Raw genomic sequence first — 26,279 nt, 5'->3', positions numbered from 1 at the left:
TTTATCAGTGAGCCTTCTGGCTAAAAGGAAAATGAGTGCTTTGTCATCTGCCCGTGGAGCCTGGGTGCTCAATCACTGCCTTCTCCCGGGTGCTCGCCCCAAACTCTCCATCACTGAGATTTGTCCCAAGTTTTAATCAAACATTATTTTATACTGAGGCCTCCTCTGTAAATAGCAGAACCCTTCTTTTGACGTATTCACACGGACTTCACTGTAGTATAAAGAAATAATTCAATCCTGTCCATGCAACCATTTTGCTTTGGAGATGGTAAAAAGTGCATCCTGTTCATCTTGTATTAAGTGTTAAGGTAAAAACTTGGCAAGTGCAGTTGCTGTCACCTGATGGACAACATCTCTGCTTATAAAACTGATCAAGGACAGAAAATAATATGGGAACATCTTTTTTCCTTGCAGAGGAGACGTGGTTCTAGGAGTGGGGCTGTGTAGGTGCCTTGGAGTACAGTAATTCTCAAGCTAATAATGCCAGAAGCCATAAAATCTCTCAGTTGGAGGTTTTGTGAACAGCAGCGCTGAACAATTGGGGAGTACTGCTGAGATGATAGTCTGAATGGTGATTGAGTTTTCCTGGAGAGCCTTTATCTGTGCTTAAAATTGGAGGTAATGTTTTTAAATTAAACCATAATAGAAGTTCATTGAGCCTTCGGAGTGGTTTCTGTGTCCCCTCTTTACGTGGTTTATCATTTTCTGTGGAAGTATTCTTAGTCTTTGCATTCAGGACAAATTGCTTTGCTGTCTAAACGGGGCATTAAAAGCACTCCAGAGCAACAGCTTGCAGACTTTTCAGGAGACTTCCTGTCAACTGATGAAAGGAGAAGTTTGCACTCAAGTTGTGCCCTGTACTGTGACCAAGCTTTTGTACAGGGACTTATATAGAAAATTGATGCTTATTCCCCTTGAAATTTTAGCATGCTTTTTAGGGTTGTACCCCCATAAACAGGTTGTATTTCACTGTCAGTAGTTTTTTTCAGTTGCTAGGGATTAGCCTTTATCACTGAAATGAAGTGTGAAATCCAAAGTATGTCTTCATTTGAAAGACAGCACTGCTTGATGTCGTGAGCAAATCGTGCTGTGACTGCGCTCTGGTCACTTGAGATGAAGTATTGATCTTGAAATTAATCCCTCAAGTATCTGTCCTGTTTAAAAATAAAGAAAATGTTAAAAATGGCTAATTGCAAGAAACTAATTTGAGAAGTATTGTTAGAGGAAGAGAATGCTAGTGCTGGCACCAGAAGTTAAATTTCGGGCACATAGACTGCTAGGTATAATGTGGTTTCTTTTCTAAAATGTTATGTTATAAAAGGAGAAAGATTTTATTTTTCTGTGGCAGATCTGTGGGTGCCACACAGGAGGGTTGGGCAGTTGTACTCCCAAAGATGGTGACAAATACAGGACCTAGCAACTCTGTGTTTCCTAGTTCTAGCAGAAAATTTCAAAAGTTAGATTAACAGATGCCAGGGGAATCTGAGAACTTGGGGGTGCTTCTCAGTTTTAAAACCCCAAAAAAGCATTCTGCACTGAACTTTTTTATTTTTGTGAAGGAAGAAATGCTTTGTCAGGGTGCTGTGGTTGTGGTATCCCTTTGTGTGATGGATCATTTTGAGCCCTCTGTGTTGGTCCTGAGGTTCTGTGAAACTGCTGAGGAAAATGTGCCATCAAGGAGAGTAATCAGAGTTATCTTCATGATTCCTTTTAGTTCCTGCTGTACTGAAATGTGCATTTAATTGCATGTGAGTATTTTCTCTTTTACACCTGCTTATGTACTTAGGGTTTTTTTTTCCTAGGGAAATCTGTAGTTGATTAAAATTGCTGTGAGTTTTCTTGGGATAATTGACATGAAATGAACCTGTGCATCGTGTGTGTGTATATGTGCAAATAAATAAGATTATGCATGGGTGTATATGTGTGTTTAGGTGCATATATATGCACAGCTAATGGGAAATACCTTTCACTTAGCAATTAATTTAGGAGTCTTCAGTCTGTGTGGCATCTTAGAGGTCATTCTGCACCGCAGTGTTTTGTATTTTCCACTGCGTTGATGCTGTAAAAAACCCATAAAAATGCTAATTGCCCCAGGAAGATGTAGGCTGTTTATAAGTGTGTATGGGATTGTTTTTCAGCCCTGTGATACAGAAGGAGGTGTTACTTCAGGTTTATAATTTGAATGTGTACATAATTTGAATGGATGCAACTTTGACAGTTTATTAGTTAGAAAAGGAGGGGGGGAGAAGACAGCGCTGTGTCATTTTTCAGCGGATTGATTGCCAGGAGCATGTTATTGACTTTGGTGATAATATCATTATCTATTTTACAGTCATAAAATCAAGAAATTCAGATTATGTCCTGAGGGCTTCCCACATTTAAATAAAGGATATAGCCATTTCCAGGGTTATTGGTTTAGATTAGCGGGTGCTACGAGGAATGCTGAGTGTGTTGTGAGGAGGACAGAAAGAGCAACAGTGTTCTCACTGCAGCGGGGCTTTGCTTTATTTTCTTTTTCTGTTCATGAAGTACACTCACTTACAGATCCCCTGGGAGGATGAACAGCATTTGCTCTAAACTTTAGCATATTAATACAGCGTTAGCTTGGTGTTCTGTGGGGCTGAGAGCCGGAATCAAGTGTAATCCTTGGCTCGTACCAAGAGCGAGGATAAGGCTTCTTGAAACACTTACTAAAATACCCAGTGCCTGGGAAGCAAACCTTGGGTGAGCTTCAGGCTGCAGAATTCAGAGCAGTGTGGGGAGCCAGACAGACACAAACACAGCTCTCCCTCTTGGTGGCAAAGGCAGGTGATGGGGCTGCCTTGGGCGCAGCTTCCCAAGGAGCCCCAGTGGCTGCTGCTGCTGGGCATGGCTCTGGGAGCACCTCTGGAATTCAGCTCGGGCTGCTCCATCCTGGATCTTCTACAATAGATTATCTCCCTCTTGGGCTGTTTGCCAGTCACCCCTTGGGACTGACTGGGCTTGAGGCTGAGCTGAGTACTTGGGGATTTGGGTTTGGGGCTGTCTCTAGCTTGCTTGAGGGAATCTTGGTTTAATTAAGGTATAGTGCCTGGAATAAAAATGACTGACTGCATTACAAACCTTGTTTATGACTTCTGCAGTGAGATGGATAAAGTACCTTAATGCTGATCATGCTGCTAAGCCTCTCTCCACTTCAGATGGGAGCTTGGGAGCACATTGCATCACCCAGCTCTGGGGATTTGTTGTTCTCTTAAAAGACCATGAAAGTCCAAGTGCAATGTCCCAGCTCCACAGCAAAGGTCGTGTTTTCCTTCTCACAAAGAAGCAGGGGGTCCAGCTGGAACACATAAGGCTCAAGGGTGTGTGGTGACATCTACAGAAGTAGATAAAAATAAAATAATTACTCTCACATTTACATATTAAGGGCCTCTGAGGATTATAAATCTATACACTGCAAACAAAACTTCTCTTTGCCTGAGTCAAGAGTGGCACATTTTCTAATTAAAAGTGACTACCTTTCTAAACTGAATTTGTATGACTTTTTAGTGCATTTTTAGCTTCTGCGTTTTTTCTCATTTTGTGGAATGAGAATCAAATTGATTTTCGTTTTGATAATCTTGTTCCATTTTGGACTGTAAGTTGCTTGTGTTGAGTTGTGAACAAATGCTATGGTTGTTTCTTATGAACAATCCTTATGCTTATGAAAAACAGTCTATGAAAGCATTTTAGAGCAAAGCCTTGGAAAGTACCCATTGATCTCAAAAAGTGTTGATACAGACATTTAATTCAGGGTCATTTTAGAATGATGTAAGGGTGCTGGTCCTCTGAAGAACTTGGGTAGATCTCTCCCTGTGCAGGGAACAGTGGACACCTACAGTGGACATCAGCTACTCACCCAGAGTGATTTGGCATCTGTGCTGTTCTCTAGTCTAGAGACCCTAAAATAAGATTTCAGGAAATGTGTTGTGGACAGAAGAGTGGTTGTCATTAAACACGGGCTTCTAATTTGGCTGCAGACTATGGCCTGATAATGATTTCTGACCTCAAGCCTCAGTGTTCCGTAATCCCTTTACAGGTGACTCTCCCCCTTTGAACCATTGAGGTGTTACCTAACCCCAAGATGTGCCTTCACAGTATTTGAATAAAACTCAGCTCTGGCAGTAAGTGCAGCCCTGTATCCAGAACAATTTTCCTTCCCAAAGGTTGGGACCCATCCAGTGTGGTGGCAGGGACAGCTGGAGAGCCAGGCTTGATGGCAGAGCTCCACTGATGAAGGCAGAAGCTGCAGAGGAGCAAAGATTGACTCTGCTTGTTACATGGAAGGAAAGATTCACTTCCCTGGGCGTGTTCCTGGCACGGGCGCAGCTCTTTGGTTTAGTGCTTTAATGTTATCACTCTCCCTCCTCTGAAGCCTGGGAAGAATTACAGCCTCGCAATTCAGGCACCTCTTATTAATGCAGTTCCAAATACAGAAAGAACCTTGTTCGAGAACTGTCATTAAAATAACCCCACCCTTTTTGTTTCAATGATGAGATGTTTATGACAGTCTGAACTAATCTGCCTTCCAGAGTGCCCAGAGTTCAAGTGAAGTATCACCATCCATAAATCTCACACCTCGTGGGTGCTGTAAAATCAGCTGCCCTGACAGTGTCACATGGTAATTTCCCAAGCAGGTAGGGAGTTTCTCAGTGCTGATTGCAGCACCAAAATTTGGGAATATGGATGGCTATAGATCAGAGGAGACCTGGGTGCGTGCTGAGGAGTGGTGGCTTGCAGACGGCTGATCCACAATGTAGGGCAGTGTGCATGTGCACTCAGTGTGCTCTGCACGGGACATATGCTCTGGGGTTTCACGGATGAATTTGCAGTCTCCAGCAATTTGCAGCTTCCACCGCTGTTTTATATATCTACATCATTTTCAAGTTGATGATTTTTCCCAGTCATTTATCCCAAAAGCACTTCATCCTGTTTAATCTGGGTCATAATTGACATGGGACTTGTGCCTAAGCAGACGCGGCCGTAAGTTGTGTTTGAGTGGGCTGTTAATGGCAGGGATTTCGTTACGTGCAGTAAAATACAGCAGAGGTTGAAATAAGCATAAATGTTAAAATAACAGATGAATGCAAGGTCACAGTCATGACTTGGACCCAGAAAAGGCTCTTGAACACTTGACATGCTCCTGCTGTCAGCTCACAGCTGCCTTTGGCTCTGACGAAGGCGTAAAGCTGAAGATTTCGGGTAAGGAAGCTGTTGGAATTGGATCGTATTTATTGCAAATCAACAGGATGTCTTTGCAAGTATAAAAGACATATGGAAAAGTCCACTGTTATTGTTGTACTTTGTTGTGTCTCCAGATGTTTTCCCTCCTGCCCCGCTCCAGAGGCTGAAAGTGGGAAATGGTTTTTCATTGTTCTTAGCTGATGGTGCCAACATCTGCCTTGACGCTTCCCTGGGGAATGATATTAGCACTGCTGAGAGTTTCCGATTCATCACTTGTGTCTCATTTGCCTTTTTTTTTTTTTTTTTTAATACAAGATAATGTTAAGAGCATGAAGTTTCAGCCCTGCTCAATTCTTTTGAGGGGTGAGAAGAAATCAAGGGAAACCCTTGGGTGGCTGCTGAACTATCGCAACAGCACTTATGAGCTGCCTTATTTTTAAAGGGCTACAAATGAGGCATTAAAATTTGCTCTGAGCTGATGTATTTCATTGAAAGAAATAGTATTTGTGAGCTCAAACATACTTGAAGATCTCAGAATGCTTAAAATAGCTCTGGTTTTTAATATACATTTAATCCATCATTAGTTCCCAGTGCTCTGCGCTGAGGGGAAGGGAACCAAATGAATATCTTCATTTGGAGTGCTCTTTGCTGGTCACATATGCTTGTAATGGTATTGTAAAGACTTAATTCCATAGTTTTGAACCTCACTTCTTGATCAACTTGAGAGGTGTGTAAATTAGCAAAGTTTACCCAGGTGTTGATTGCTGAAAAAGGAGCTTTTAATAGACATGTGAAATAAACAGCATTTTTTCCCCAAAGCTTCTGTACTTCTTCTTATCAATAATCAGCTGTACAGTATCAGATTATATTAATTTTAGTGTATTAATAAAATTTATTATATTAATAATTTTTTTTTTTAATTGCTTACATCTGACCTTTTAAATTGGAATGAGCTCTGGAGAAAGTTTGGGCCAGAATTTTCAAATGTAGACTAAGACTAGATTCTGACCTGTGACTCCTTTATAGCAGGCTGTGGTTCCTGCCTCATTCCCTTTCATGAGCTGGAAGAACCTGTGACTAGAGCCTTTAGGTGGCAATAGTGTAAATTTTAGCAATGTCTGTCCATGTTTAGGGAAGGGGTTTTTTTGAGAAATCTTTTGGGTCCAAGAAACTGAAGATTCTGTAATATCTCACCTTTTTGCCTGCTTCTTTGTGCCTTGGCTGTTGTTTGTTTGGTTGCAGTTACTTACAGCTCACTGCTGGGGTTTTTTTGAGATCCTAGCAAGAAATTCCACAGGCAGCTGCGAAATACATGTTTAATCAATTTTAGGAAGACTGATTCCCTAACTAACATATTTCTTCCAGCTGAGACACGGTAAAAACTGTTCTGCAGATACTCAGGGAAGGGGGGGGAAGTTTCCCTGACAAAAATGTCCTTTTTCTGGGTTGTTATGATGTCATAGTCCTGTGGTTCAGGTAATTTAGGTATATTGGTGTCATGGCTTAACCTCGGCTGACTACAAAGTGCAGGCACTCAGTCCCTTCCCAGCAGGATGAGGGGAAGAGAATTGGAAGGGTAGAAGTGAGAGAACTTGTGGGTTGAGATAAGAATAGTTTATTAGTTGAAATAATAGTAACAGTAGTAGTAGTAGTAATTATAATAATAATAGTAATATTACAATGAAAGGAAAAATAGCAAAAAAAGGAGAGAAAAAATCCCCAAGCTTTTTTATTAAGAAACATCTTTTTGCCTTATTTTAAGCTTCTCAGGGGAAGCCCATGAAAGCAGCCTTTGCTAGTTAAGTTGTTTCTGTGTATGTTTATGTGCAAAAAGAATAGTACCAGGAGTTTTAAAGCAGCAGTATTCTATAGGCGAATAATACAATTTGGGTTTTCCATCTTTCAAATGTTAGTAGTGTCAATATTGCTTGGATGAGTCATTTTGTAAGGAAATAGTAGCGTGTTTCTGTTAGAGTTTTGTCTGCAAAATGTAGAATTCTCCTGTGTGTTGGGATTAAAACAACTTGTATAGACCACAAGTTTCCAGATCCACGAGCTGTGAATCGGGTTTATCTGTTAATTCTGTAAACCTAATTTGTGTGCAAATTCCGTGCAGGAGATTTTGTGTGGCAGCAGTTCCACTGCGAACTCCTTTGAGGTAGCGAGGCCAAAAGGTTTCCTTGAACGAGCACTTCCTTCTAATTCCACGGAAATATTTGCACGTGTCGGGGTGGGAGTTAGATCTGCTTTGCCACTTGGTTGTGTTTGTTTGTTTCCCTCTCCTGTAAATGCCTCGTGTCCCTGTTGTCTTTGCAGGTCAGGATCGCAGCGAAGCCACTTTGATAAAGAGGTTCAAAGGCGACGGCGTCCGGTACAAAGCCAAGCTCATCGGGATAGATGAGGTTTCTGCTGCCCGAGGGGACAAGTTATGCCAGGACTCCATGATGAAGCTCAAGGTGCAGTGAAACTTTCAGTATTACAGAGTCAAACGGAGCAGATGTCAGCTTGAACTTGGGCTCATTCTCCTTTCATGACACTGAGCCTTAGTCTGGTTAATTATGTATTGAAATCAGTCAATTTTGCATGAACTCCTGCCTGGTATTGCTTATCCTGGTTTAATTTTAATTTTAATACATTATGTCTGAGTTCTGTAGTTACTCAGTGATTGACACCGCTGCAATTTGTCCACAAATTACAAACAACACACTGCAAATTGAATAATTTTATTATGCAAAAGGGGAAGTAAACGACTACGGAGGAAAATGGGATATCAGAGCATTTTCTATGACATTTCTAATCAACTACAGCACTGCCTCTGGCTGTTACCTCCTGTGAGTGACAGTGGTGGGTGTAGGCAGCCAGATTTAGGGGGGACTGGTGTCCTCACTGGGAGGAGAATGTCTATCACCAGCAGTGGCAGGGCTGATGTGTTACAAAATCAGGCAGTGCACTGAGAGGATGGGGCATGAGAATGTAAAGAGGAGTCCCTGGAGTTTTGAGGAAGAAATGAAGCCATGACAAAGGCAGATTCTAAAATACCAGTGGTGTTGAGGGTGTGCTGTCAGGACCTGACAGACATCCCTCTATGGCCCAGTCTCTCTCAGAGCATGAGAGCTGTCTATAGGAATCATTCTGTCCCTCACCCTGGGGCATATGGAAGGGCTTGAGTCACTGGGAAGGAAGGAGCGGTTGTGTTTTCCTGGAGTGCAGTGTTGGCTGCTCACTTCCCATCTCCCCTCTGCACTGCAGGGTTACAAACCAGGTCTAGCAGCAAACCCTTTGCTGTTTTTTCCCTTTTATTTCCCTTCCAGCCCTCTCTCCGGCCTTAGAGAGGTGATGGATTTTCCATAGCTGGTTTTTTCAGGAGGAGAAATCACTAAATGGTGTCTGGTGCACTACCAGCCCGCGGGGTTCCAGTCCCGAAGACCTGGGAGGAATGAGTTATTCATTAGGGAAACAGCATGGGGTGACACTCAGCTTATGGTTCAACAACCTAAAAGCAAGATCTGGGAGATGATTTACAAATCAGTTTTACAGCAGGCAAAAATTAATCTGCTCCAAAAGGTGCTCTGTTGGTATTTCACATCTGCCACAATATTCCTATCTGATTTAAACGTGTGCTGGGTATTTCTCATCATGTCATAGTTGCTGGCACTATGGGGACAGTTGTCACTGTTCTGCTGCACAAACCTTTTTGTCTCTCTCCTCCGTGGATTAAATATTTCCACATCTCCCAGGTGCCTAATTCCTGTTTGCAGGTGGCAAGATTGATCTAAATAGTCCTGGGAAATGACTAAAACTGTTAAAGAAGGGGAGTGTTAGAAATTCATGTTTGCCAATAGAGCATAAATTTATGGACTCTGGAAACCCAGTGTCCTACAGTGTGAATTTTAAGGCCACCCATAAAGTTTTGGGGTGGCTTTTGACATCATATCCTTGTAATGGAAGCAGCGAAGGTCTTAAAATCTAAGTTAGCGGTTCTTGAAACGTGTTGGAATACAGAGAACCAGATAAAGTCTAAATACTTTCATTTATTTAGGAGTACAATTGATTATATTTGATCACAGTTCAGTGTTACTGGTCCGGGCAGGCTCCTGAGAAGGTGGAAACAGAAGTTACTGTTCTAATTACGCTGTGGGAGAATAATGCATGAGATGATATCAGCAAGTTGTCTTACAAAGTAAAGGCCTGAGATTATTAAAAAAAAATAACCCTCAATACCAGTTTTTAACAGCCCAGGTGTAGTTTGATTTTTAGAAGAATATTTTTTGTCTATAAAAACCTCAACTTGTTTATTCCAGATAAGTGTGAAGTGAAGTAAGCTAAAGTCGTTGGCATTTTCTCTCCTCTGCTGCTTGCTGGGTTTTTTTTCCTATTTAAAAAAAAATAAATAGAACAGCTTATAGCTGGGGAAAGTGTGCTAGAAATGACCTTCAGCTTCCATGAAAACAAATTTCATGGAGGATTAGCTAATGCAGGGGTTGGAAGTGGGAGCACATTTGAAATGCTCTCTGGGTAGCATAAAGAGATGTGGTACCTTGAAAAAAGGGAGGAAGACAGAAGTAAGGAGGGGACTGTTCCTGGAAGGTCTTTGAGTTTTCCTAGAAAAGTGGTGAATTGTCCACAGGCAGATCTGTGGCTCCTGGGAGAGTCATGAAACCAACCAAAGCTGCTCTTTGTTTCCACAGGGAATTGTTGCTGCGGCTCGATCGAAAGGAGAACATAAACAAAAAGTCTTCTTAACAGTTTCCTTTGGGGGAATCAAAATCTTTGATGAAAAGACAGGGGTAAGTAAAGTGATCATGGGGTGAGACAGAATTCAGTCTTTTCCTGGTTCCTTTAGAAGCATTTCCTGGCTGGGCCAGTGGAATCTCACAGGTGCAAACACATAGGAAGCATCTCAGAGATTTGGTAAAGGGTTATCATCTGTCAGAGCAAGCCATTGCATCACTTGTACAGTGTAGCTTGTGTGTTGTCAGTGGTAGAAAAATTGTATTTTGTATGGAGTGGGAGGTAAAAGAAAATTTGTGTTTGGCTGTGTGAAGCTGCCAAGCAACAACTTCCTCAGTAGCATCTGGTTAAGGGAGTTGCAGAGACTTTCATGCCTTACACAGTTTCTGCCACAGCAATACCATGTTTGATTTTTTAAATTGCTCTAAAAGAAGAAACCTAAGCAAAACATTACACTACTTAGATATAAAGCAACAACACACAAACTGTTTTAGTCATAATTAAGAAGATTTTTACAGCAGTTTAAGCTCTGCCTTGAATTTTAAAAAGCTCTTGATTTAATCTTTTGGAAGATTAACTATTTAACACGGTGCCAGAAATAAAACCCTACTGATGGTAGATGAAATTATCTTCGCCAGTTAATTTATATTATTAGAAAATCAATGTCATTGAGCTCACTGATACATAATGCAAGTAGTTAGTAATGAAATGCTCATTTGGGATGTGTTGTGTAAAATATCCAGGCAAAAGCTGTGTTTCGAAGGGCATTGCTGGGGTTACAGAAAACAGGAAATGTCCGAATTAGGGCTGTCAGTGCAAATTGCACCCCAGCCACAGCTGCTGTCCTAAGATTAAGCCTTTTCTTGGGGAAACAAAAAAGAGGGAAGAGAAAGACTATTCTTTTTGTACTTGTCTCTGAGTGTGTCTCAACCACTGGAATGCTTTGCACAGTATAAAGAGGGAAAAGGGGACATGTTTTGGGAACAAAGATGTGCTTTATTCCAGCTGCCTCTCCTGCAGCTTCCTGCACACTCTCCTGTCTGCAGCAGGCGAGGTGGGGACATGAGAACAGTCTCCCTCATTTCATAGCTCTGACATCCCATACTCTAAATCTGACATAACTATATCATCCTTATAGTAAACCTGTCACTCACCCACTGAGGCTTAGAATGAAAGCCTTAAATCCACCTTGCAGATGTCTGCCCCTGAGCTGCTGGAGTGATGGACAGGACTGTTGAGTTGTCCTTCTTGGAACAGGGCTGTGACAGAGGGATGTGGGGAGCTTTCCACGTCGGTTTTTACGTCTTGTTTTGGAAACAGGAGAGTCGTGCTCCCCATGCCGAGGGTTTGGAGCAGAGGAGCATGAAATCCTCTGCCAGGTCTTCAAAGCCATCATCCCTTGGGCTTTTTTCCCAGCTCAGGTCTCTCCTTGTCCCAGAGTTTCACACCCTTGTCCCATTCATTCTTAGTCTTTCTCACCCAGCCTGTCTCTGCTTTGCATCTTATAGGTGTCCTCTCATTCCCATTCCTGCTGGAAAATCCCATAAGCTGACAAAACTAGAGATGGTACAGTTGCTCAGCCCGGGTTTTTGGATGGGAAGAGACTATAAAGGGCTGTAAAAAGATTGTGTTTCACTCACACAGATCTTCTGATTTCCATGTTAAACTTCAGAGTTTATAAAGTTTGGAGTTTGGTGTTTTGTGCAACAGGGAAAAAAGCAGCCCTAAATGGGGAAGAGCCTGGATAATCTTGCATTTGCTTTTTTCTCCTTTAACAACCCTCCCTGTCCCCCACAGTGTTTTCTCCCTTGGTTGTATTTCCATGATTTTGGAGTTCTCAAAAGGGTATTTTAGGAAGATTATTTGTCTCTCCAGTGTGTCCTTTCTTAACTTCTGCCGTTGTCTATTGCTGTCACGTCTGCCCCAGTGCCAGTCCGACGTGATAGAAAAGAATAAAAATATTCAGAAAAAAAAGTGGGCTTCTTCATGTTGAGTATCTTGTAGGCTGCCATTGGATTTTAATTTATCACAATAAAAAATCAATTTGTAGCTCAAAACTAGCAAATTTTTTTTTAAATTGGCAGTGTCATAGCTGACTTCATACAGATGATTTAGGGGAATTGCTCCATAATTCGTTACAGATGAAGGGCTCTGGTTGGGTTACTACTGAAAATGATAAGCAGGTTTTTTTCCTCCCTGTACTTTTATAGCTCTCCTTAATATGTTCCATTCATCAAAAAGTATTGATTTTAATAATGGTATTATTCCAGCCATCAGGAATTCTGCCCTTTGACTAAATTTATCCATGAAGGAGATTGAGTTGAAGGTGGAATATCATTTGGAAAGAACATATCTCACCAAGAAAAATGCAAGAAGGATTTGCTGCGAGTTTGCACTGAGATGCAGTACAATGTGGTTCATCTACTGCACTGTAATAGAAATAATAACAATCCTTTCTTACATTCCATCATTCCATGCCAGGGATTAAACTAAATGGGTCCCTTCATACCACTTTCCAAGTACTTGTCAGTGTATTTAGAGCATGATAGCAAAAAATTGTATTTAATGTGACTAACAGGATGTTCTCTTGTTGTGTGTGTGCCAAAAATTGTCATTACACATAAGGTTTGACCCTGTTAATCTTATAAATGCACCTTTTTTTTCTGCTGTCAGATGTTTTCCATCCATCCATCCCATTTGCTTTCTCCAGATTACGTTTGCTAAATATGTACCTTACCTGAAGGATGTACATTTTGGTTTGTTTTATACTGAAAAAAAACCCTACCATAATTATTGCTGAACCCAGACTTTCTCTACCCAATGCCACTTGAGAGACTTCCTTGCTGCATCTGATATGAAAATATTTTCTTACCATTTATTCTTCATATCCCATCTTGGTTAGACCTCAATGCTGCAATATATTCTTAATTAATAATATTTGTGGGAATTCTGTTATATTTTCAAAAGCACAATCTGCAGATGGCACAAAATACAAATAATTGCATTGTGTTGTTTAATATTCTGCCTTTTGGGGTGGAACCTAGTGGTTGGTGATTTCCTAAGACAGCAACAAAAGGCATAACTGTGCTTATAGAAGGAAATGGGGATTTTGTGAAGGCCCATCATTGTTGGATAGCTGTTTCTCAGGGTTTTGTTAATCACACACATCAGGCCATCTCCCTGTGATAGCTCAGTGATGCTTCATTAGACGTGCGTGACTAATCTGGGCTCTGTAAAGAGCCTGTAATTGTCTCATTGTTTATTTATGTGACCATAAATCTCTGTTTACTGTAGGTTCCTTTCCAAAAATGTATTTGAAACTAATAATTAAATCCTCTGAAATGCTTGGGAAAGTATTTCCTTCCACCTCCATGCAGTGAGGTGGGCTTTTAAACTCTTGTTGTCTCTAATTGCAAAATCCTGTCGACTTCAATGGCAAGCCCCTACACTGTGAAAAAGAAATGAGATAAAAGCAGGAAATTAATATTTGGCTTTAAGCAAAGAATTATATCTGTTAAAGTAAAATTTTGTATCAGCTCGTGGATGTGTAAATTGCCAGAATATGCTGTAAAATACAGCTCTCTCTGAGCTATTGTTACAGCTAAATTATTTATCTGGATTCCTCCACTGGCCAACAAGCAGGGTAAATCAGTGTCAGTATCTTATGGGAAATAACCTAAACAGATGGATTGTAACCCAGCTGATGAAGATGACAGTCATCACAACAATTTCTTTCCTATTTTGTAGCACCCTGAAAGTGAGTTTCATTTGCATTGTCTATTCTCTTTCAGAGATGTTGACCCCTATCTTTATTGAAATAAAGCTCTTGGGCCCAGTCTGTGGGATTGTAACATTTCTAGGAATACTCTGGTGGAGTTTCAGTATTTATTGCAGGGAAGTATTGCAGTGTGTTACTCGTATTTTATGAATTTGATCTGTAGCCATTTTCTTCAGGCTGTCAGTGTGAAACCCAGGGAGGGAAACCGTGTGTATAAATACATATATTTCATGTTGGCTATCTGTTCTTGTTATCTATCAGTTACTCAAAGCTTCATTATCTTAGCTGAGGATTTTAGTTTCGTTTAGTTTATATCTTTGAGGGTTTACCTGCCTGAAATGGTGTTGCTCAGTGCCCTATTCCATATAAGGGGGACCAGACCTCTCCTGTAGCATTCCATTAAAAAAAAATTAATTTTTCTCCCCATGCTGGCCACAGAACTGGTGATTGTGCTTCTTGTTTAAGTCTTAATGACATCCAAATAAATAATACATGTGGTGGGTGGTTATCATCCTGTTGTCCTCAGGTTGTTCTCTTTAACTGAGATCATGTTAAGGCTCTGAAATGTTCCAACCAATGTTTTGGATGCCATCATTTTGCCCATCTTCCTGAACTTTTAAGCTCTCTTGACCTTACAGTGCACACAGATTCCTCAAGCTGTTGCTACAGCGCATTTTCCAGCATGTTCTGAGGCTTTATCAGGTTTGTGCTGATAACCCCTGGATTTGCTGCTCTTCCCCGTTCAGTGTGAGTGATGGTGTTAACTATGCTGATAGATTGCTAACAGGACAGCTAAACTTGGCTGAAAGAAAATTTTAGCAAGATTAAAATTCTCACTGTTGGCAGAAGAGGCCTCATTTGAAATGTACCAAAGGTACTTCTTGACTTTGCTGGAAATCTGTTGGTTCTGGCATCCCTGACCAGAAATCGAGGTACCATCATGGATCTGCAGTTATTCCTTGAAGCACATGTGCTGGAGCAGATGAAATGTCAAACTGTCAAAGTCTCTATCACTGAGTGTCTCTGAGTCCTTAAAAATAGAAATAAAAGAAAGAATTAATTTCTTCTGCTCTCTGCTCGCTCTGCAGCAAGCAGGAGAGATGGGGCGAGGAGTTCACTGAGTTTTGTGTTTGCCAGGGGGTGGGATTGGCCAGGAGACTGCTGGTGGTCCTTGCCTGGGGCTGCCACAGGTGGGTTTTGTCACCTTCATGTCTTTAAAACTTCCCAGAGTTCCTGCTGGCCTCTTCCTGGCTGATCTGAGGTGCAGCCCTCTGTGAGCATCTTACCTGATCAGCTGATTCCACACAGAGTCCTCCTCCTGCTCTCCATGACTCTTGTCTCTGGATTTTACCTGTTTTCCTAGATCCTCTCCTGCAGTTTTTGTCTGGAATTTCCTGTGTGCTGTCTGTCCTTGGTCTCTTCATTTTTTCCCTGCTGTGCTTTTTGCCAGAATTATTTCATTTGCAAACATAAATTGGGTTATTGTGTCAAACCAAGTGATGCCAGCTCTGTCCTCTGTTCCAGTGTTGATCTGTCTCTCCAGCCCTCTCCTTGCATGTTTAGCCAACAGCTGAAGCTCAGTGTGGCTAAAACCAGGCCTTTTAATCCTGACTCCCAGAGGTCTCTCTCTGACCTCCTTTTCAGAGAGCTGAGCAAAATACCAGCATCATCTATTACTCAGCCCTGTAAATTCAGCCTTTTTGGCCTGTTGTTTTTTTTATGGCCACACCCAGGGTTACTCCAGATCTTGCAGAATTCTTCTCACCTACTCTGAAATACAGCATTTACTCTCACACTGAGAGTTTAAGCCCAGTCCTGCCTCTCTGCATCTCGTGTCTCAATTGTTATCCTTTGCTTCGTCCTTGACAAATTTGACTTTTATTTTTGAAATCCATCGTGACTGCCAGGATTGCTGCCTCAGCTTATTCTTTTGATCATGTCACACTTCCCTTTGCATTCCTGGGCTGAATCTGCCTTCTCTCTTTTATCAGCCCATTGCTGAATTGTTTTTTTTCCAGGCTCTTCATGGCTGCCTTTATTCTTCATCAGCTTTCGAGGAGTCAGTCTATACTACCAACTTTCACCATTCATTTATTCAGTTTTCATAGTAAATTACTTCAGGCCCCTTCCCACCCTGCCCACCATCTTTTGGACAAATCCATGCAGTACCTCCTTAATTTTTCTTTAAAACACTCCCATGCTACAAACTTGTTTTAAACCTGATGATGCTGAGGAGCTACTGCATTCCTGCATCCTGGAGATGTCCAAGGGCCATCTGGCCTTTAGCTCTCAAAGGCTGGAATTTAAATGTAAACTCACTGGGATTACCTTTTAATTCTTTCTTTATTTTTTAGATCAGTATTATCTTTTTATAGGAACTTCTTTTGTAAGAAATGCTTGGTCTTGGACCATGCTGAGGACTTCTAAGGACTGCAGTGTGAAAAATATTACGTAATAACAATAAAGAGCAACAACTGTAAAACAGCAAAGTCAAATTTTGCACATAGAGTTGAAAATGGTGACTTTTGGGGGCCTTCCTTTGTGCATTGTCCACAGCTTCTGCCTGCAAAAGATCCCTCTGGCTGACTGGGAGTCATGCCCTGCTCCTTGACACTCTCCATCTTTCTGCTTGTAAATATGAACAGTAAAACATGGCATTTACTGTTCTACACACAATAAATGTGTCTAATTAGAATATGGCAGAGGAGAGGACTTAAAAATCTGCATATGATTCTTACAAGGTATTTATAGACTCTGGTACTTCAGAAGGGAAACAATAACACATTTCATGGACATGTGACAACTAGCAAAATGTAAATGTCAGGAGAACCTACTTCCTTAATTACATCCCTTATTGACTATTGTAATTCATTCATTATTGGCCTTCCAAACTGGGCCCTGGGCAGTTTGGGTGGTTCACAGTGCTCCACAGGGATTTTTAATAGCCACAAGCTCATGGAGTTCTGTTCTTTAAATGCCCAGTTTGCTGTATGAGGGTTGTAAAAGCCTTAGGTATTATGGCAGTTTTGTTACTGTGGAAAAAAGAACACAAAAGGCAAAATTTGGGTGTGATTTTGGATATTAGGAAGTCTTGAGGATCTCAAGGTTTGATTTGAACCTTGTGTCATCCCTCTCAACACTTGGCGTGCAGAGGAAGGCTGAAATTTCTCTTCCTCTCATCTGGAAAAGGGAAAAGTTCTAATCTAGAGCTGAGTCCAGCCTGTTTGTAGTCCAGGGTATGCAGAAACTGCCTTGTGAGAATTCTGACCCTAATGGGCGTGAAGATAAACTAAAGCTGTTCCAGACATATTATCCAAACTGAAATAATTTGTGCCATTTTGTGTTAGTTGTTTTGCTTTATTTTTTCAGTGGGAAAAGGGTAAAAAGTTGATTGCTTTCAAAAAGGCAGAAAATGAGATTTTATGAGTTTAGTGATGGTCTCTTTTGGCCTCCTGTTGTTTAATCCAAGCACCCCAGGATGGATTTAAGAAAGGGAAGTGCTGCTTACATTCGTTCTGCATTAAGGTATGGAGAATTTCACTATTATATAGTTACAACAGTGATATGTAATAGTTCCAAACAGTAAATATTAGGAATATTGATGGATTCCCAGTTACCATTTGGCTTCCATTGCATATGGGGGTGGGTATCTGTCTACAGAGCTGTCGTAGTAAAAGTTACTATGCCAACATTTCCAATTCTGTCTAATTTGTTTGGTGTGGTTAACCAGAATTTGGGGTGAATTTTGCTAAGAAGTTGGAAGTCAGTATATTTGTTATTATGGATCCTGTTATATAGTGGAGCTAAACAGCATCTGTCCCCTATTGTCCCATGCCAGAAAACTCAAAAGTATGGAGTTATATGGGGATTTATTTTGCCTATAGTCACTACCCTTTTGTGATCCAGATAAATAAATGTCCAGCAGAGCCACATTCCTTTTTCTCCAGCTGCAATTTTGTCTTACAAGAAGAGCACCCAAAATACAGAGTTGCATGCAAGTTCCTGGTGTTTTTAAGCCAGGTTAATGCATCACACAGCAGAAGAAAATTTCAGGCCCATTCTCAGCACACCTGGAATTACAATGGCTGGATTTCAGACTGCTTGGGAAAGGATTTAGCAAGAGAAGTGCTGACATAATAATAGCACAGGCAGCTGAGATGCTCTGAAACCTCCCTGGAGAGCAGTGGGGGACATTCAGCAGGTGCCAGAACAGAAAGTTACATCCTGCTTTGAAATCCACTCTTTTTTTCTTGGAAATGGCTGGGAAGCATTACACCCCAGGAGTGCTGGTGATTTCCCTTTCTATTCAGAGCATTTTTATCTGGTAGGCTGCTCTGCAATTTTGTGCTTGCCCTGGTAGGAGCAATAGCACTGTCCCTGCTCCCGAGTTCCTGTGCTGCCTTGTGGGCTCTCCTGTTGCTGGGGTCAGGTGAAAGAGGGGCAGGTGTCCTTCACTGTCGGGGTAATGAGAGAGGGAAACTACAGGAAGGATTACTTTTAAATTTATGTGGAGTTGGCAGGATGATGGTAATAGATACTTATTGGAAATAAAGACAGTGGGTGATGTTCTGCCTTCTGGAACACATTTGTGTTTGCAGGGAAGTCAGCAAGAGCGTGGTTCAGTCTGAGAGTTCATGAGGATGAATAAACACCTTTCTTTTCCTCCTAGTTTGTGTAATGGAAGGAGAAGAAGAGGGAAGGCCACTGTCACTGGGTGCTCTCATTGTCAACACTTACCAAACACAAATACCTGCTTTCATCCCTCTCTTTCAGTTGAATAAGTCATAAATTTCACATACCAGTATATCTTTGCTTAGTACAAAAACAACTGTTCATCAAAGTTGTCTTCCCAAATGAGCTCCCTGTACTCCTGACCTTTCTGGTGGATGCTCTTTGTGCCCAGCATGTGGTTGCCCATGTGGCAGGGGAGCCCAGGGGCTGGAACAGCATCTCCTATGGTACTCCCAGCAGCCAGTGGCAATCGTGGAATTACAGCAGTGCCTCTTGTGTCCCTACATTGTAGCGTCCTGTCTATCTCTGCTGTTAATACTTTATAATCCTTTGTGGTTCCCATCCCAATTCCACGTCATTGTACTCCCAGTGAAACAGGTAGCAGCATTCCTGCTGGCTTTAAAGGCAGCACTATGAATAGGTGAGGCAGAGCACTAATTAGTTTGAGTGCCTTGACATTTAAAGCAAGTAAGAAGTCTGGGTATCTAAAAATATTGCATATGGCTCCCAGCCCTGGCTCTGCATAGCTCAAAGTACTTTTTTTTTTCCTTTTAGATAGTCAAAATATGGATTTGAATCCAATTTTTGGATTATGTCCTTGCTTTTAAAAAGGCTGAGTTGGTTTGTGAAAGGTTTTATATGCAGCCTTCTGCGATCTTTAATTAGCCAAATGCTTTCCTGTGAGTGATACAGGAATTCGGAGGTATTTTAAAGTGTAAGGCACGTGTGAGTGTAACCTGTGCATGCATAAGGCTCAGTGCTGAGCAGTGCTGGGATTGGAGTCATGAGTAAGTTCGGGTTTGAGGAGGAGAAGACAGCATGTCTGTGTGCAGGAGCTGCAAAGGGAGTAGAATGAAAGGAATAAGTAGGAAACAAGCCAGCATCCACAGCTGTGAAGGGCTTTGCTGCCTGCATTTCGGTGGAAGGTGAGGGCAGCACTGCCAGGGAGCTTTTCTGAAAGGCAGACCTTGTGTGTGACACCCATGGCCAGGACAGCAAAGCAAGGCAGGGAGAGAGAAAAGCCAACAGAGTTGATCTGTGCTCTCAGCTGGGCCCAGGTCTGCATGCAGAGCGTTAATCAAAGTTTGCTTTTGGAGATTTCAATTAACAGCAGAAGACTAAAACTAAACATTCATCCTGCTTTCCATGAAAATGAGCAGGGAAGAAACAACTCTGAGCATTAAAATGTGCAAATGGGAGCTGTAGGATCTCTTTTGGAAGGTGCCAGGGCAGAGCTTAAAAGCAGTCTCCTCTGCCTGAGTTGAAATGTAGAACTCTTGGAACACGATGCTTCCTAGGGCAGCTTCAGGAATTCCTACCTTGGGATAACACAAGGGGAAAAGAAAAAGAAAATAGAGCAAAAAAACTTACCTGCAAGTTCTTTGTTCTGCTTTAGAGTCTCTCTGAGGTTTGCCTTTTACATTTTATTTTATTCTTATCTTAGAGTTCAAATACTGCACACACACTTGTCACATTGCTATGGATGGTTTATAGCCAAGGTGAAGTGTCTGTTGTGGGACCTGAACAAATGAAGGATTTATTGATGAATGATCCCATTTATGGGATTGTCTGAAGCTTGTTTATACGTGCAGTTGTAACTTGGAGGAAAAGCTTTCCTCTCTTTTTACTATAGGAAGACTGAAAACAAAATGTTCTGGTCTTTATGACCAGGATTGGTCGTTCATGATGCTGTTTCTGAATTGCAAAGCTCATCACTCCAGAGTCATCTTTTGCTGATGTGCAGCAAAAGATCCAAGTGCAGCAACTCCATTGTCAGCCACTGCAACCAGTCTGTCATTGTGGAACACAGGGTTTCTTGCTTCTATGCCTTGGTTAATTTCTGATTGTGAAATCACTTCTGTATTTGAAAAATGCCAAAATTGTGTCATGTGAAGTTCTCAACTGTTTTGCATCATTTTCAGTCTGCTCATGAGCACAACATACTGGTTATACACAGTTTGTGAATTCACAGAATCCTTTTCTGCTCTTGTTCTTCCCTGTACATGTGCTTTCTCTCAGCCCCCTTTCAAATCTTGCTGAATTAGGGAGAGTATCTGGGAGATAGATAGATAAATATAAAATGAATCCCTCTTGTCCTTTTCCCCCCTTTCCAATAAAGTTTGGTACATTGTGCAAGTAGATTTATGGTCCAAGGAAGTTTCTGTTTGATGACTATCCAGTGCAACTTAAATTTGAGTATGGTTTTTGTGATCTTTCCAAGCTCTGCTTTATAGGCCTTGCATGAGAAATCAAGAGAATCAGCGGCTGCCTCTCGCTGAGGAGTTTTTCACATCACAGGCTACAAGAAGAGGGTGGCTGGTAATGCTTGCTGAATCTGAAGCAGTTAAGATGTGAGACAGTTAAAGCCAAAAAAATTACCTCCAAATCCCCTAGGAGTTGTATGAGGGAATTTCTTGTGCTGTTCATGTAAATCAAAAGCATTTGAGGAGGGTGAGGAATATTGGTGTAGAGGAACAAAAGAATCTTGTAAAAAGTAAGGGCTGCTCAAAAGACATTCACAAGCTGTGAAGATGAACACAGCAAAAATACAGAGGGGTTCAGTGATGCTATTGCAAACTGTCCCATTCCTGCATATTGTGCTCCCTCAAATTCAAGATTTAATCAGTGAGTCTTACAGTCTTATCAGGAAAAAATACAAGGCATGGTCAAAGGTACTGCACTTGAGCTGTGTGCAAGCTTTGGCTTGAGAGTAGAGGGCAATATTGGCATATTTATGGCCAGTTTGATCCGCTGAGCATTTTGCAGAGGGTGGTGAGGTGGGAGCTCGGAGGGAGTGCACTCAGATGTTAGAGCCCTGGGAATCCCACAGTGGCCACTGGGCAGCTGCCATCCCAAAGAATGTAGTAATAACTTCCAGGCAAGTGCTGTTGCTTTTACAGCACACTGAAATTGTGAAATGGCAACATGAAACCATGTGTTGCAGGCTATAGATGCTCCTTGCAGTTGGAATTTGGGGCATGGTGCACTGCTGAGCTGATTAGGGCCATTGGCTTCGGTATCAAGGGTCAGATTTGCTGCTTCTTGGTATTGCTGTGCAAATCCTTTGCTTTAACCATCTGATAGAACAATGGCTGTGTCAGATGCAGAACAGTAAGAAAATAGTACAAGACTCATGGGATGCCCAGCATCTCAGCTTCAGTGTAGCACATCTGTCTTTCCAAAGCTCTCTGAAAATGGTTCCTTGGCCTTTAGGATTTTCTTTGCCCTGGAACAAAATTTGCAAGTGCATATTTAAAATACAACTTGGGCTTAATAGTAACTGGAGAAGGGTTTTGGGTTTAACTAGCTACTTTCACTCCTGATTCGATAAAAAATTGAAAAGCTTTTGAAAAGAAGATGGGAAATTGGCCATATGTGCATTCCAGTTTTGTTTTGCCCCCTTCCAAATTCATATATCTAATAAATGGATCTTCTGCATGAGCAACTTAGCATTTGCTTCTGAAGACAATGACCAATAACTAAATTCATATCTGGTCTTTGTCGGACATTATTACAAATTATGAGAGCTGGACAGAAGTTTATTACCTTAGTGCTGTTCCCTTTCACAAATTAGGTCTTGGAGCATCCAGCCAGCTCAATATCAGAGATCCATTCATCACAATTAGGCTGCTGTGCTGGCAGAGCCACGTCCTGCTGCCTTAATTGACTCTGGGTGTCTGAGGTGGGGACAGGGCCACACCAGCTGAGAGCATCACTGGGTGTGTCTGGCACAGAGGCACCCACAAGGGCACTCGCCTTTGCTCTCTTGAGAATTTTCCCCTCTTGCTCCCCAGGTGAGATAAAGGCAGCAGCGGGATGCTTTTCTCATCAAGCAAAGGGAACGGTGAGGATTAATTTGGGTTTTAGCTGTGGCCCAAGTACCCGTTTAAGCTCTTTTCCTGAGTTCAACCAAACAGGCTCTTGCCTGGGGTACTCCTGTGAAGTGCTTGCCTTTATTTAGGATGGAGTGTACAGGTAGGGCTTAGTGTAGCCCTCAACTCGAGCAGGTGCTTATCCTCACACAGGATCTTGCTCTCTGACTCTGCTTCCTCCTGGCTCAGCTGCACGTTGCCGTGTAAGCTCAGGAAGTCACATAATCTGCTTTTTTTGCTTCAATCTCCTCGGCTGCAGGAAGAGAATGGCTCTTACGAGATTGTTATTGTTATTGTTATTAAAAGGAAATTAAATTTACACTTCTCTGGGTGCTGTGCTGTGTCACAGCCAGACGGCTGCCCCCCTGGAGGGACTGAGTCTGCAAGAGCTGGGGCTAAATCTGTTTTGATTCTTCTCTTTATCACACAATATTTCATGTGGCCCTTTGTGCTACACAGACCAAGCTTTGATCTGCATATAATCTCGAAGTGAGCTTTTTGTGCCAAGTGTTTTTATTGTAGAGCTTGTGCACTGAGACGCCTTTTAGTAGCTGGCACTTGGAGAAGTCTTTTTTCAGGTTATTGTCTGCAAAATCAGTGTGTGTGGAGGAAGCACAGGGATTAGACAGATTTATTTTCTTCTCATTGTGAAGCCACGCTTACAGGCTGCCATCTGAGAGGTCCCTTCAGGCTTGGGGAACACTCCAGAGGTTACATTTTCCTTTTCTGCTCCTGTTCTTGGGGTGGGGTTTTTTTGGAGAAGGAAAGTCCATAATCTATTGCTCAGCCTACATTCCATGAGTGCCTTTGGCTCAAGCAGATTCAGCAGTGGACTTTTCATTTTCAGTCTCCTTCAGGGAGAGCGTTCAGCCCCCACTCCGTGGTTTTATGTTCAGTTCATACTCTTTTATGACCAAAACTGATTGTCTTGGCCAGTGCTGGGAGATGCCTCCCAGTACTGAAATCTCCATAAATGCAAGAGGTTTCCAGTGAGTTTTGCTTTTCAGGTTTTCGTATGTGACATTTCTTTGGAAAGCTGAATTGGAATGATGCTTTCTTCCAAAACTCCTTGCTCTTCTTGTAGGAGTTCAGTATTTTGATAATTGCTGCGCTTAAATTCTACAGCTCTCTTCCTGTACTAGATCAAACCTGATAAAATGTTCCACATGTTGCAGTAAATGTTTATATAACAGATATTTTTGGGGGGCTATCAAGTGTTTCCTCACACTAAGCACTATCACATTTAAGGAAGATTACTGTGATCTGTCACATATTGTTTGTTCCGTCCTCTTTCCATGGACGTGACTGAAGCGTTCATCACAGTAGGGGAGGACTGTCAGATTGGAAATAAGATATTTCTCAGTCACCCTGTGCTGTGTCCAGTAGTAATTTGCAGAGAGTTTGAAGTTGTTGGCAGCTGTAGCTCTGAAATAACACTGAGCTGTCTCCTCTCTGCTATTTCACGTGAAACTGAGAATTTTTGCAGTGGTTGTTTCATTTCCCCATCTGCTCATCCCCTGCCTATCTCATGAGGCTGATGTCTTGCCACCCCATCTGCCATCCAAATACCAAGTTCCAGAAAAAAACACGAGAAAGTTTGTGATGCAAATGCAATTTTTTGATGTGCTTTTCATTTCACTCTGACATTTGAGACTGTTGACTTTTCCTCCAAATTGTCTGTACACAGTCCCACTGAAATGCACTTTTCTCGAGAGGAAGAGGAGGTGGAAGGGTTCACAACTGCTTGAGAGGTATCCCTGCACCTTAATAGGTACCAGGGAAAAGTCTATGCCAGGAACAGGGTTTGGGTGGTGTTTTTTTAGCTGTCTACATACAGGGACTGCTTTCCATCTCTTAAAACTTTCAGAAGTTATGAAACCAGATCATTCTGGGATTTGAATCTGCAGGTGTTTCATGTCATTGAGTGGTTTGGGTTGGAAGGGGCCGTAAAGATCATCTAATTCCAACCCCAGTGCCATGGGAACTTCCAGGACTGTGGGATGTTTGTGAAGGGGATGAGCAGCTCCACACCACCTCTAAGTGCATTTTAACAAAACAGCAGAGAACCATTGTGGCACAAACACAGGCAGTTAAGGAAATGCTTGTGGCCTTTTGTGTCCCCATGATCCCTGCAAATATCAGCTCAAACAAAAAGGAATTGTAAGGAAATGGCCATGAAGAGCATTGGAGCAGGTGCTGCATGTTGAGCCCTGTTAAGGAACACAGCAGCATCCTGGGTGCAGTGAAGGAGAACCATCTGTACCTCCCAGTGTTTTCCTTGCAGCAGGGATATAAAGTTGATCTCGGAGCCACTCACATGTTTTGCAGTGCACTGTTTTCACTGAGTGTGTTGCAGTAAGTAATGGTCGATGTCCTGTTGCACTTTGGGCTTGCTGAGCTTCTTGTTAAGGCTTTACCATTCATTTCCCACGTTCAATTTCCATGATTTTTTTCCAGTGGTATTCCTAAACATACCAGGCCTGCTTTCCTTATGTGCTGCTGAGCAGTCCCAGCTGGAATACAGGGGACTTGCAGCATGGCTGAAACTATGGTCCACGAAGTTATTTTATTATGAATCCATTAAGGGTTTTGCAGTTTGGTGGGTAACTGAGGTGTTTAGGGAGCTTATACAGGCAAAGTGTTTCATTGCTTATTCCAGTGTGAGTGGGCAGGGACAGGCTTGGTCCCTGCCTGTATCCCACATCCCAGCATCCATGGTGGAGCTGCCAGTTGATCCCACCTCTCTGAAACCAGGCTCAGCGTTCAGTTACTCGAGGTGAGAGGCCTTGCAACCCAAATCCCTATGGAACTTGTCCTGCTGGATGTGACGCTGTGTGGAACAAGCTTCCTGCTTTCGGTGGGGCAGCTTTTCCAGGAGGCTTTGCAGCTTGCAGGGTGGTTTTTTTGTTGTGGCTCTTAACACTGTGCCCCAGGCTCCACTAAATAGACAACCTCATTAAAAGAGAAATAGCGATAGTAAAGCAGTGACTTTCTCATGCCATCTAACTCACATTTTTGACATGATTGCTGGACCCTCCAAGTACTTAATTGATTGACTTAATTGATTTAGTGGCACTGGAGGCTACAGCGTGGAAATAAAGGGGCACGATGAGGATAAGGGGTGAAAAAATTTATGATAGGTGCCAAGCAGCCTCAGGGAAATTAGAAATGCTACAGATCTCAGAGGCAGCTAAATCAATTCAGTGTGATGTACAGGGAGCAACCTGGGGGAAGAGGAGAAGCAGGGGATGGAATGGAGAAAAGGAGAGGAAATAATGGCTGGTGGGAGACACCAGGGAAGAGGAAAGGCAGCAGGCTTGGTGCAGATGGGTATTTTTGACTTTTAAGTTTAAAACCAGGCAAAAATTTGGTAATGTATGAATAAAATATAATAATGACGTTATGTTTAGCCTAAAAAAACAACTCATGCATCACAAGATGGTCTTGTTACCCAGTTTGAGACTTTATCTGTGCTTCCATTTAAAATCTCCAACATTTGCAACAGTGACTAAAGTCACAGGAGACCTAAAATAATTTGGAGGCTGTGGATTTTGTTAACAACTGAAATTTAAATGTTAAATTCCTTTCTAATCTCTGCAGTATGTAATTGACTGTGTTGAACCATAATACAAATTAAGTCTTCTCTATAATTTGTTCTGTCGTGCTGCAGTGCTCCAAAACAATTTGGTACCTCACTTAAGGATTGGTAAATGGTTTGTAGCAGCTCTCTGCACAGATAGAGTAAAAACTTCAAATAGTGTGTGATGGAATCCATCAGCATTGGCATACAGAGGGGTCAAAAACATCCCTGAGTTGAGAAATAATTCTTTTATGTGCTTGTAGCCACTAGAGACAGGGTTCTGATCTTGCAGTTTACTGTAGTGAATCTCTCCTGGCTGCAACAGGACCCCCGTTTCTTCTGTGCAGGAGCAAAGAGTCAGGCACTCATTAAATAATGCTTAGAA

The 26,279-nt window shown here is 42.0% G+C and overlaps 1 protein-coding gene across 13 annotated transcripts in view; it reads left to right on the top strand.

Annotated features, from left to right (window-relative positions):
• The window catches only part of DAB1 (DAB adaptor protein 1), a 416,072-nt gene that overhangs the window by 350,537 nt on the left and 39,256 nt on the right, over positions 1–26,279 (top strand). For all 13 annotated transcript variants that reach the window (XM_032117465.1, XM_032117466.1, XM_032117464.1 and 10 more), the window contains 2 exons: positions 7,519–7,658; positions 9,891–9,989. In XM_032117465.1, coding sequence (XP_031973356.1) covers positions 7,519–7,658; positions 9,891–9,989 — 239 coding nt within the window. The remainder of the gene's footprint in view (positions 1–7,518; positions 7,659–9,890; positions 9,990–26,279) is intronic.

This window comes from Corvus moneduloides, chromosome 9 (assembly GCF_009650955.1).
Source record: "Corvus moneduloides isolate bCorMon1 chromosome 9, bCorMon1.pri, whole genome shotgun sequence".
In the NCBI taxonomy this organism is placed as follows: domain Eukaryota; kingdom Metazoa; phylum Chordata; class Aves; order Passeriformes; family Corvidae; genus Corvus; species Corvus moneduloides.
Note: the sequence above shows the minus strand (reverse complement) of the source record. Positions and strands in the feature narration are given on the sequence as shown.